The sequence below is a fragment of the Cervus canadensis genome, chromosome X (genome assembly GCF_019320065.1).
Source record: "Cervus canadensis isolate Bull #8, Minnesota chromosome X, ASM1932006v1, whole genome shotgun sequence".
Taxonomy (NCBI): Eukaryota; Metazoa; Chordata; class Mammalia; order Artiodactyla; family Cervidae; genus Cervus; species Cervus canadensis.
The window spans coordinates 98,076,778-98,087,977 of record NC_057419.1 but is presented as its reverse complement, the minus strand read 5'-3'; the positions used below and the strand labels follow the sequence as shown (position 1 = coordinate 98,087,977).

Here is an 11,200-nt window from a genome sequence, read left to right as displayed (position 1 = left end):
CTCCTCCAAAGCCCCGGTCCTCTGTTCATCTTCTGCTGTGGGCGGGCATGGCCGCAGGTGGGTCCACTTACGCTGTATGCTGAAGCAGAACTTCTTCTGCTGGTAGGAGATGTAACTGGACACAGCACCGATCAGCGCCATGGCCAGAGCACTGGCCACGCCGGCAATTGTGCCAGTCTCTGTCGACATTCCTGGGCAGAGGGTGGGGGGGGGGGAAGGCACGGAGAGAGGTGGACGTCAAAGGAAGGTCGAGAAGGCCAGCCCTGAGACCCAAGCAGCCAGCAGTGTCCCCGTGTGGTTTCCACTGAAACCTCAGGACTCCCAACTCACCAGAGTCAGAGTTGTCCCCGCCACCATACTGGCCACCACCTGCATAAAAGACAAAAGCAGTCAGTGTCCGCTGTGACCACCAGCTCAGGGTCAGGAGTGACAGCCCCTTCCTGACTCGCTGAGACTCCTCTTCATCTCTGCCCCAGGGGGCTTCGCCCTGACTACAGCAAGACCTGCTTCCTTATGCCTGCCACCTGCCCAAGCCGAGAGGGAACTTTTTATTTTTGAAACGACAGTGACCGTGCACTGAGAACATATAGTATCCTGGCTCTCTACACGCAGCACTGCCATACACCGGGGCAAGTGCCCCCTGCAACCATCCGCAACACCCCACGGAGTGAAGGTGCGCAGGTGAGGGACCTGCCAGCAGGTGGCAGAGCTGAGCTCACGCCGGGCAAGCCTGACTCTAAATGCCAACACTGTGGGTCCTGTGCACCTCCTGCCTCCTGTAACATCTTACTGTTTATCTAATTACAGAACCACGGTTATGTAAAAGTTTGTTTTAAAAAAGGATGAAAGACTAGTATAAAAACAATTCATCATCCTACTATTCAAAGAGATTTATGGTTAATATTTCAATTTCCTTTCCTCTTGTGCTTAGCCCTTTTACATGCTTTTCTTCAAATTCAGATGCTTCTACTCCGGTAACTTAGGTACACAGGATTACGTGATAATCAAGAGCTTTTTAAGGCCATCTACTTCTAGCTTGGCATATAGTGTGAGTTGTTTGTGGAACACAAAGCAATGCAAGCTGACAATCCCTTATCTAGGATTTTGAAATTCAAAAAGCTCTGAAATATCACAGAGATGGAGAACAGATTAGTGGTTGACAGGGGTTAGGGAGGGTGAAGAGGGAGGCAGTTGGCTGTGATTAAAAAGGGAAAACAGGAAGGATCTTTGCAGTGACGGCACTGTTCTCTTGATTGCAGTGGTGGTCACACAAACTTAAACGTGGTTGAATTTCAGAGAACATACACACACACCAGCACACATACAGCCCAGACAGCAGCTCCCTGACAAGCAAGGGATACCATTTTAGGACATTTAATTAGCCCTGAGCGCTCTTTCCTGGGTGCTCTCCTCATCTCAGGACACAAGCTCATTAATGAAGGGAGACTATACTCCCAGAGCCCAGGGTTCTTGGGGGAAACCACTCTCGGATGCTGGAGGTAATGACCTTTGACATTTCCTTCACCAATCAAAGACTCTGGATGGGGGGCTGTAGGTTCATGAATTGTAACAAATGTACCCCCTGTTCCAGATGTTGCTAATGGAGAGACTGTGGGTGTATGGGGGGTATGGGAACTCTGTACAATGTGTTCAGTTTTGCTGTGAAACTGCTCTAAAAAATGAAGTCTATTTTAAAAATAAGAGTCTTGAGGGAGAAAGTGAGATTTGCTATGTTCCCACCTGGGGCTGAATCCTTGAGTTAAATGTGTTTTATAGACATCCCTGATTGGATATGAATGAGTATTTACAAAATAAGGAGCACTAGCATTTTCAAAAACACTATCACTGCTGTTGGAGAAAGCAGACCAAAGAGCAGGACATGAGTCACCCTGTATGTTAACAATCAGCAATGAGGTCGCCTGTGAGGGCTTGGAGTTTGGCTGCACTGGCCCATCACTGCTCCCTCCTGCTGTGCCCGAGGTGGCCATCATCAAGGGTAGTGGTGAGCTCCCACACGGGTGTCCTCTGCTGACGTGTTCACATCACTAGATTTCCAGGTGAAAAGTGAAAGTGAAATCGCTCAGTCGTGTCCAACTCTTTGCAACCCAGTGGACTGTAGCCTACCAGACTCCTCCATCCGTGGGATTCTCCAGGCAAGAATACTGGAGTGGGTTGCCATTTCCTTCTCCAGGGGATCTTCCCGGCCCAGGGATCAAACCCAGGTCTCCTGCATTGCAGGCAGACGCTTTACTCTCTGAGCCATCAGGGAAGCCCAGGAATAAGCGATTCTACCCACTCTTTCTTTCACCTTGAACTGGAATGAAGCTGAGTGTTCCCCAGTCTCTCTTTCCTTATTAATTCTTGATCGTAAGAATCCACAATAACTTGAACCTCATGATCTGTATGGCCATGAGCTATGAGGGTGTTACCTGAAAAGAAAACTGGAGGCAGCTGCTGAACCTGGCTAGAGGGACATGCAGAGGAAATATAGGGCTTCCCTTGGCTGTCAAAGAGATGCAAATGCTCAATTCTGTGGCTGTCAAAGAGTTGCAAATGCTCAATTCTGTAGTCTAGGAATTCCTATCTAACCACCAGTTATTGGACAAAAGCGTTCATCTAAGAAGATGACAAACAAATGGTATTCCCTTCTCGAAAAAAAACACATGTGGTCATGTGATCGCACCCTGTGGGTGACCCATTGCTCAGATGGGCACATGGGCTGAGATACTGTGAGGGTAAAGAACAACTGGAAAACAAAACTGCAGTCATTCTAGATCCTTCCACCACTTACAGTTCCATGAATCTGAAGTGAAGTTGGTCACAAAGGTTTGCCATTGAAATTAGCCAAGCCAATGTCATGGTTTTGATTCCTGTTTGACTACTGAGCTCTGTTTACTTCCTCTGAGCACAGGCTGAATCCACTTCCTTTACAAAAGGCATACCATGCAAAAAATGCTATTGGGACAACTGATGACCCACTGGTATAACAGATTTATCCAAACCAATACCACCCATGGAAATAAGTTTCCAGTAAATATAAAATAGATGAAGCAATAAAAGCACTAGAAGAAAATGTGCAACAACGTTTATATTGTCTCGGGGTGGGGAATGACTTTCTAAACCTGGCCCTCAAACTAGGAGCCTGAAACAGAAAAGATCATACCAAAAGTAAAAACTTTATTATTAAAAGCACAAGAAACAAAAGGGAGAATTGGCTAAACTTCAAAATCAACAACCTTTGCGCTTCATAACATATCATCAAGAAAGGGAAAGACAATCCACGGAATGGAAGAAAACAATGGCAAATTCTATATCTGATAAGGGATGAATATTGAGAATAAAGAAATTCTACAACTCAGTAAAAAGGCAAAGAATTCTGTTTTAAAATGGACAAAGAATATGAAGACATTTCTCTAGAGAGATATTCAAATGGACAAAAACACAAGAAAAGATTCTCAGCACCATTAGCTACCAGGGAAATGCAATCAAACCCACAGTGAGATACCACTTCACACACATTAGGATGGCTAGAATCTAAAAAAGGAAATAAGTGTCAGTAAGGATGTAAAGAAGATGGATCTTTCATATAGTGCTGATGGGAATGTAATATGGTACAGCTGCTGTGGAAAACAGGTTGGTGGTTCCTCCCAAAGGTAAACACAAAGAGTTACCATGAGGCTGGACAATTCCACTTCTAGATGTGTATACCCAAGAGAATTGAAAACATATGACCACACAAAAACTGGTATGCTGATTTCATCATAGCATTAGTTGTAAAAGTAAAAAAGTAGAAACAATATAAAGGTTCATCAATTGATGAATGGGTAAATAACATGTTTTCAGAAGGTATAAAAAGGGATTAATAATCCCTAACATTAAAGAAACCCATACACATAGATGAGTAGAAAATGGGGCAACAGGCATGAACAGGCAATTCACACAGTAAGAGTGTCTAATAAGACAGGTGAAATGTTTCATGTCTTGGATTCAAAGAAATGGAAAATCTAAACAGGACAGAATTTTGTACAGGACTTCCTTGGTGGCTCAGACTGTAAAGTGTCTGCCTACAATGTGGGAGATCAGGGTTCAATCCCTATGTCAGGAAGATCTCCTGGAGAAGGAAATGGCAACCCACTCTAGTATTCTTGCCTGGAAAATCCCATGGATGGAGGAGCCTGGTAGGCTACAGTCCATGGGGTTGCAAAGAGTCAGACACGATTCAGCTATTTCACTTCACTAATCTGCAAAGATGACAAAATTAACATATCCAATAAAGGTAAGTATATGAGCAAACAGGAAACTGTTTACTTCCTAGTGGTGGAAATGGCACCTGGTATAATTGTCATGGAAAACTATTTTGCAGTACACTCAAAAAGCTGCATGTTTAAAAATTTACACCTCCTGTGACCCAGCAGTTCAAGTTCTAGGAATTTATCTAACACACAATTATGGTTGTGTGCTTTTGGTGATGAGGATGTTCATCACATCACTGTGTATACTAGTAAAAAGCTGCAGGAAAAACCCCTTCTGCACAAATATAGGTCCTCATTAAAAAAAGTCACAGCCTTGATAGTATACTTGTTTCAATGCTGTTCTCTCTGAACATCCCACCCTCGCCTTCTCCCAAAGAGTCTAAAAGTTTGTTCTGTACACCTGTGTCTCTTTTTCTGTTTTGCATATAGGGTTATTGTTACCATCTTTTTAAATTCCATATATATGCATTAGTATACTGTACTGGTCTTTATCTTTCTGGCTTACTTCACTCTGTATACTATCAAGGGTGAAACAGATCACCAGCCCAGGTTGGATGCATGAGACAAGTGCTCAGGGCTGGTGCACTGGGAAGACCCAGAGGGATGGGATGGGGAGGGAGGTGGGAGGGGGGGTTCAGGATGGGGAACACATGTAAATCCATGGCTGATTCATGTCAATGTATGGCAAAAACCACTACAATATTGTAAAGTAATGAGCCTCCAATGAATAAAAATAAATGGAAAAAAATAAAAATAAATTTTAAAAAAGTCACAGCAAAACATATTATGCAGTGGTTGACATGATATTTTACAGGACTCCTTAATGACAGAAAAACATATTCAGGGTACTGCTGCTGCTGCTGCTAAGTCGCTTCAGTCATGTCCGACTCTGTGCGACCTCATAGATGGCAGCCCACCAGGCTCCCCCGTCCCTGGGATTCTCCAGGCAAGAACACTGGAGTGGGTTGCCATTTCCTTCTCTAGTGTGTGAAAGTGAAAAGTGAAAGTGAAGTTGCTCAGTCATGTCCGACTCTTCACGACCCCATGGACTGCAGTCTACCAGGCTCCTCCGTCCATGGGATTCTCCAGGCAAGAGTGCCGGAGTGGGTTGCCATTGCCTTCTCTGATTCAGGGTATTACTGAATTTTTTTAAAAAGCTAGTTTTAAAAAGGTTAACGTGATATCATTTTTTAAAAATAAACATAGCCAGGACATGGAAGCAACCTAGATGCCCATCAGCAGACGAATGGATAAGGAAGCTGTGGTACATATACACCATGGAATATTACTCAGTCATTAAAAAGAATTCATTTGAATCAGTTCTAATGAGATGAATGAAACTGGAGCTCATTATACAGAGTGAAGTAAGTCAGAAAGATAAAGACCAATACAGTATACTAACACATATATATGGAATTTAGAAAGATGGTAACGATAACCCTATATGCAAAATAGAAAAGGAGACACAGATGTACAGAACAGAATTTTGGACTCTGTGGGAGAAGGCGAGGGTGGGATGTTTCGAGAGAACAGCATTGAAACATATATATTATCTAGGGTGAAACAGATCACCAGCCCAGGCTGGATGCATGAGACAAGTGCTCGGGCCTGGTGCACTGGGAAGACCCAGAGGAATCGAGTGGAGAGGGAGGTGGGAGGGGGGATCGAGACGGGGAATACATGTAAATCCATGGCTGATTCATGTCAATGTATGACAAAAACCACTACAATATTGTAAAGTAATTATCCTCCAACTAATAAAAATAAATGGGGAAAAAATAAATAAAGTACTGAAAACAAACAAACAAAAAATAAACATTTACAAATGTATACTTTACGCATAGAAAAAGCCCTGTGGACTTCCCTAGTGGTCCAGTGGTTAAGAATCCACCTGTCAATTCGGGGGACACAGATTCAACCCCTGGTCTGGGAAGATTCCACATGCCACGTGGCAACTAAGCCTGTGCACTGCAACTACTGAAGCCTGTGCACCACATGAGAAGCCATTGCACTGAAGCCTGCACACCACAACTACAGAGTAGCCCCTGCTGGCTGCAACTAGAGAAAGGCTGAATGCAGCAGTGAGGACCCAGCACAGCCAAAAGTAAATGAATAAATTTAAAAAAAGAAAGTACTGTGAACACATACTCCTAAGTATTATTAGTGATTCTCCACAGATGGGGAAATAATAAATAAGTATTTTTCATATGATTTCTTAAAACATGTTTAAAAACATACAAGCCTCATGCAAATCCATCCACCTCTACTTGCCTACAACTGGAGGAACCGTTCAAAGAGGCCATTTCACAGGTCACTAATAGGATCTTCATTTTCACGGACAGTATGTTTTGCATCCTTACCTGCCTTCTGAGGTCACAATTTTATATCATAACTACATACCAAAGAGTCTAGAGTTGCCTTCTGTTGTACTAGAAAATCCCTGGTACAACATATTTCAGACTGCAATTTACTCTGACTATGGACAATTCATCCCACCACCCCACTTTCCCCTCTTGATATCCATACATTTTTCTCTATGTCTCTATCTCTGTTTTGCAAGTAGGATCATCTATACCATTTCCCTACATTCCACATATATGCATTAATATACAATGTTTGTGTTTCTCTTTCTGACTTACTTTAATCTGTATAAGTCTCTAGGTCCATCCATGTCTCTACAAATGACCCAGTTTTGTTCCCTTTTATGGCTGTTGTTCAGTCACTAAATCGTATCTGACTCTTTGTGACTCCATGGACTACAGCATGCCAGGCTTTCTTGTTCTCCACTGTCTCCCTGAGTTTGTTCAAACTCATGTGCATTGAGTCACTCATGCAATCTAACTGTCTCATCCTCTGCCACCTTCTGCTGCTGCCCTCAATCTTTTCCAGACGAAGGAAAGCATCAGCAGGGTCTTTTCCAATGAGTCGGCTCTTCACATCAAGTTGCCAAAGTATTGGAGCTTCAGCATCAGTCCTTCCAATGAATATTCAGGATTGATTTCCTTTGGGACTGATGGGTTTGATCTCAGGAGTCTTCTCCAGCACAATAATTCGAAAGCATCAATTCTTTGGCGCTCAGCCTTCTTTATGGTCCAACTCTGACATCTGTACATGACTACTGTAAAGTGCATAGCTGTGACTATATGGACCTTTGTTGGCAAAGTGATGTCTATGCTTTTTATGGCTTAATAACATTAAATTGTATATATGTACCACATCTTTGGGACTTCCCAGGTGGCACTAATGGTAAAGAATCCACTTGTCAATGTAAGAGACATGGGTTCAATCCCTGGGTCAGGATGATCCCTTGGAGGAGGGCATAGTAACCCACTCCAGTATTCTTGCCTGGAGAATCCCATGGACAGAGGAGCCTGGCAGACTACAGTCCATAGGACTGCAAACAGTTGGACACAACAGAAGTGACTTAGCCCGCATGCACACACACATCTTTAGCCACTCATTTGTTGATGGACATTTAGGTTGCTTCCACGTCTTGGCTATGGTAAACAGTGCTGCAACAAACATTGGGGTGAATATGTGTTTCTGAATTATGGCTTTCTCTGGGTATATGTGGTATAGTCACTTTAGAAGACAGCCTGGTGTCTCAGATGGTAAATAATCTGCCTGCAATGCGGGAGACCTGGGTTTAATCCCAGGGTTGGGAAGATCCAATGAAGGAGGGCATGGCAACCCACTCCAGTATTTTTGCCCGGAAAATCCCCATGGACAGAGAAGTCTGGCAGGCTACAGTCCATGGGGTCACAAAGAGTCAGATATGACTGAGCGACTAAGCACAGGGAAGTTTGTTGTAAGGCGAGATTTACCATGTGACCAAGAAATTATATACCTAGGTATTTAGCTAAGTGGACTGAAAACTTATGTCTTTACAAAAACCTGTATATAAATATTTACTGCAGCTTTATTTATAGTCACCAGAAACTAAATGCAACCAAGATGTCCTTCAACAGGTGAATGGGCAAACTGTGGTACATCTAGACAATGGAATATTATTATAAAGAAATGAGTTATCAACCCATGAAAAAACATACAGGATCTTCAATGCACATTGCTAAGTGAAATAAGCCAGTCTGTAAAGGTTATATACTGTATGATTCCAGTTATATGACATTCTGAAAAAAGGCAAAGCTCTTGAGATGATAAACAGATTTATGGTTGCGCTAAGAGAGAATGGATTATGGTTAAGGAAAGACAGTGGCTGAGTACCAAAGGGGTGTACAGGAGAACTTTCATGGTGATAGAACTGTTCTGTATGCTACTTGGGCGGTAGACACATGACTATATGCATTTGTAAAAATCCATATGAATACATATCACAAAGAATAACTTTTAATGTATACAAGCAAAAGAACAAAGCAAAATATCAACCAGGTTAGTGGGAGATGCCAGGATGGAATGTAGACTGTGACAAATGAATGTCTCTACATTATAAATGTGTGTAAAAACTGCACTGAATGGAGGGGTAATAAAGGAGTTATGTGAGTAACTTTTAACAAATGGTATTTTGACAGACACTATAAGGTAAAGCCAAAAGAAGAAAAACAAACACTGGATTGTAATTGGTAAAGTTGTTTCTCAAGGAGTAAGGATTAACAATTCTGGTTGTTGTGCTATATACATGTATAGTACCAGAACTGAGCAAGTAAGCAAATAGTTGATGGACGGTAGGTTTCTCATTGTCAGAGACAGAAGTTAAAGATCAATAAGAAAAGAATACTATGCCTCCAGCTGTGATCTACTGCCAAAAGGCTTAAGTATGCACTCATGTTTAGGTTAATATAGACGCTGATGAATAGATACAGAAATAATTATAGATACATACGTGTATATGGTTTAAAGTACAGCCATATACTTCCTATTTCGTAGGTCTGCCCAGTTTAAGGGTTTAGAAGTAGCATCATCCCACTAAAGAATATACTCAACATCCAGATCTTGGTTTCTAATTCTCTTCCCCAGTGGGAAGAGAATGATATACTGAACTGGAAGCCAAGGAAACAGACCCAGCAGGCAGCAGTATTTAGGAAGAAGAAGTGAATGAGACCAAGAAAGTGGGAGAGAGCCAGGAAGGACCCAGAGATAAAGAATGTGGAGAATGAGGTGGTTAGCAAAGTATGCTACAGAGATCACATGGGGCAGAGGGCTGTGACCACCAAGAAGAAGTCACTGGAGATGAAAGAGCAGCTCTGGGGAAACGGGAGTAGACGCTTGCATACGCTGAGGAACAGACCACAGAGGGGAGAACAAAGAGATGCAGTCAGTGAAAATACTAGGAGGAGGCTGATGACACCAGGGTTGATGGGACCTGTTGATGAGAGATTCTCTGTGTTTTCCCTACAGGGCCATTAAAAATGTTTTCTTGAGAAAAAATATATAACAGATAACATACTACTTCAGAAATACACTCCAAAATGATGGTTGAGTCTAAGTGCTAAAACTCAAGGTTAGAAAATTCATTAGGATTGTTTTATATTGAAGATCAACATTTATTTAAATATAATGTTTTATCTTCATACATGGCATTAGCATGTTTGCATAGAGGAGGGTGTATGAGAATTTCATCACGTTCTTATCATAACCTATGTTTCAGTTTCACACTCATATTTTTTTGCCCAGACTCTCTATTTTCTTTTGTCTGACACCATAATGACAGAAGGTATAACTTACGCTAACAATTGATTATTCTTTACAAGAGAAGTTCAAATATGAGCCTAATTAAAGAATTTCCTAACATTTCTTCCTTGCTAATAAGGAAATCCCCTGACATGTCACTCAGACTTTCATTTGTGTGCATGCTTACACACTCTGCTACCGCTCTCTTCTCACCATCTGGAAATACCATTTGTCACTGGGAGTAATTGGCTAATTTGCTGGGTTTGCCCTTTAAATGTTCCATGTTCTCCTGACACCGGTGAGTTTCATTTAGAGGTTTTCAGAGCTTTTTATTCAAAATGGAACTGTTTGGAAAGGTGTTCTGAAGGACTCATTTGACTACAGTATCCCTTAATCAGAAGACAACACTGTTCCCACATGAAAGGCACACAGCCTGAACTATGGGGAATGTAGCAGGCTGACACTAGATATACTCATGACATGTTACACTCAGAATTTGTTATACTCACAACCACAGTCTCAACTACAACAGGGAATCACCACAAAATGCTACAGCTACAACTTAGCATCACAACATGTTACCATCACAATTACAACTGTAAAAATTTCCATCATTAATGATGAGTTATAACATATCACCAGAACAGGTTACAACCACAAGTAATTTTGCCACATCAAGTCTGGCTAACACTGTCTCCATACTAGGATCAGATCTTGACAACATATTAAGATTAAAGGTTTAAATCTTTGCATGACTTGGAGGGAATGAAAAGTATCTGGCCTTGGAGGAGGGTGTCACTATGAAGGGCTGACAGGAGGTGATTTCTCTGTGGTGATAGAACAGTTCTGTGTCCTGACTGTAGTTACAGTCACTCAAATCTACACGTGATAAAATGTCATCGACCCACAAGTGCATGTGTACACACACACACAACACACACACACACAAGTATATAATCAAAATCTGATGAAATCTGAGTAAGGTCTATATATGACTTAATAATAGCAATGTACCAGTGTCGGCTTCCTGGTTTTGACAACATAACTATAGTTTTGTTAAGATATCAGGAGAAGCTGGGTGAAGGGTACACAGGAATTTTCCTGAACAATTTATTTATTTAGTTAGTTTTACAACTTCTTGTGAGCCTTAAACTATTTCAAAATCAAAAGATATTTTAAAAGATATTTGACTTGCTATGGGTGTCTTAAAAATAATTCTTCTTGTGATGAGATTCGCTCCTCCCATTCCAAGAGTGACAGGCTCCCCAGGTTGGGAAGGCTGTGCCCAAGAAGTCCCCTGACCTCAGGTACAATAACTG

At 41.9% G+C, this 11,200-nt stretch overlaps 1 protein-coding gene across 4 annotated transcripts in view; it reads right to left on the bottom strand.

Moving 5' to 3' along the window:
* Positions 1 to 11,200, bottom strand: part of CD99L2 (CD99 molecule like 2) — a 50,198-nt gene that overhangs the window by 9,853 nt on the left and 29,145 nt on the right. For all 4 annotated transcript variants that reach the window (XR_006267500.1, XM_043458739.1, XM_043458740.1 and 1 more), the window contains exons 6-7: positions 331 to 369; positions 72 to 191 (exon numbers count right to left, since the gene is read on the bottom strand). Coding sequence is in view for 3 of the 4 variants with exons in the window: in XM_043458739.1 (XP_043314674.1) it covers positions 72 to 191; positions 331 to 369 (159 nt within the window). In the remaining variant the exon portion in view is untranslated. The remainder of the gene's footprint in view (positions 1 to 71; positions 192 to 330; positions 370 to 11,200) is intronic.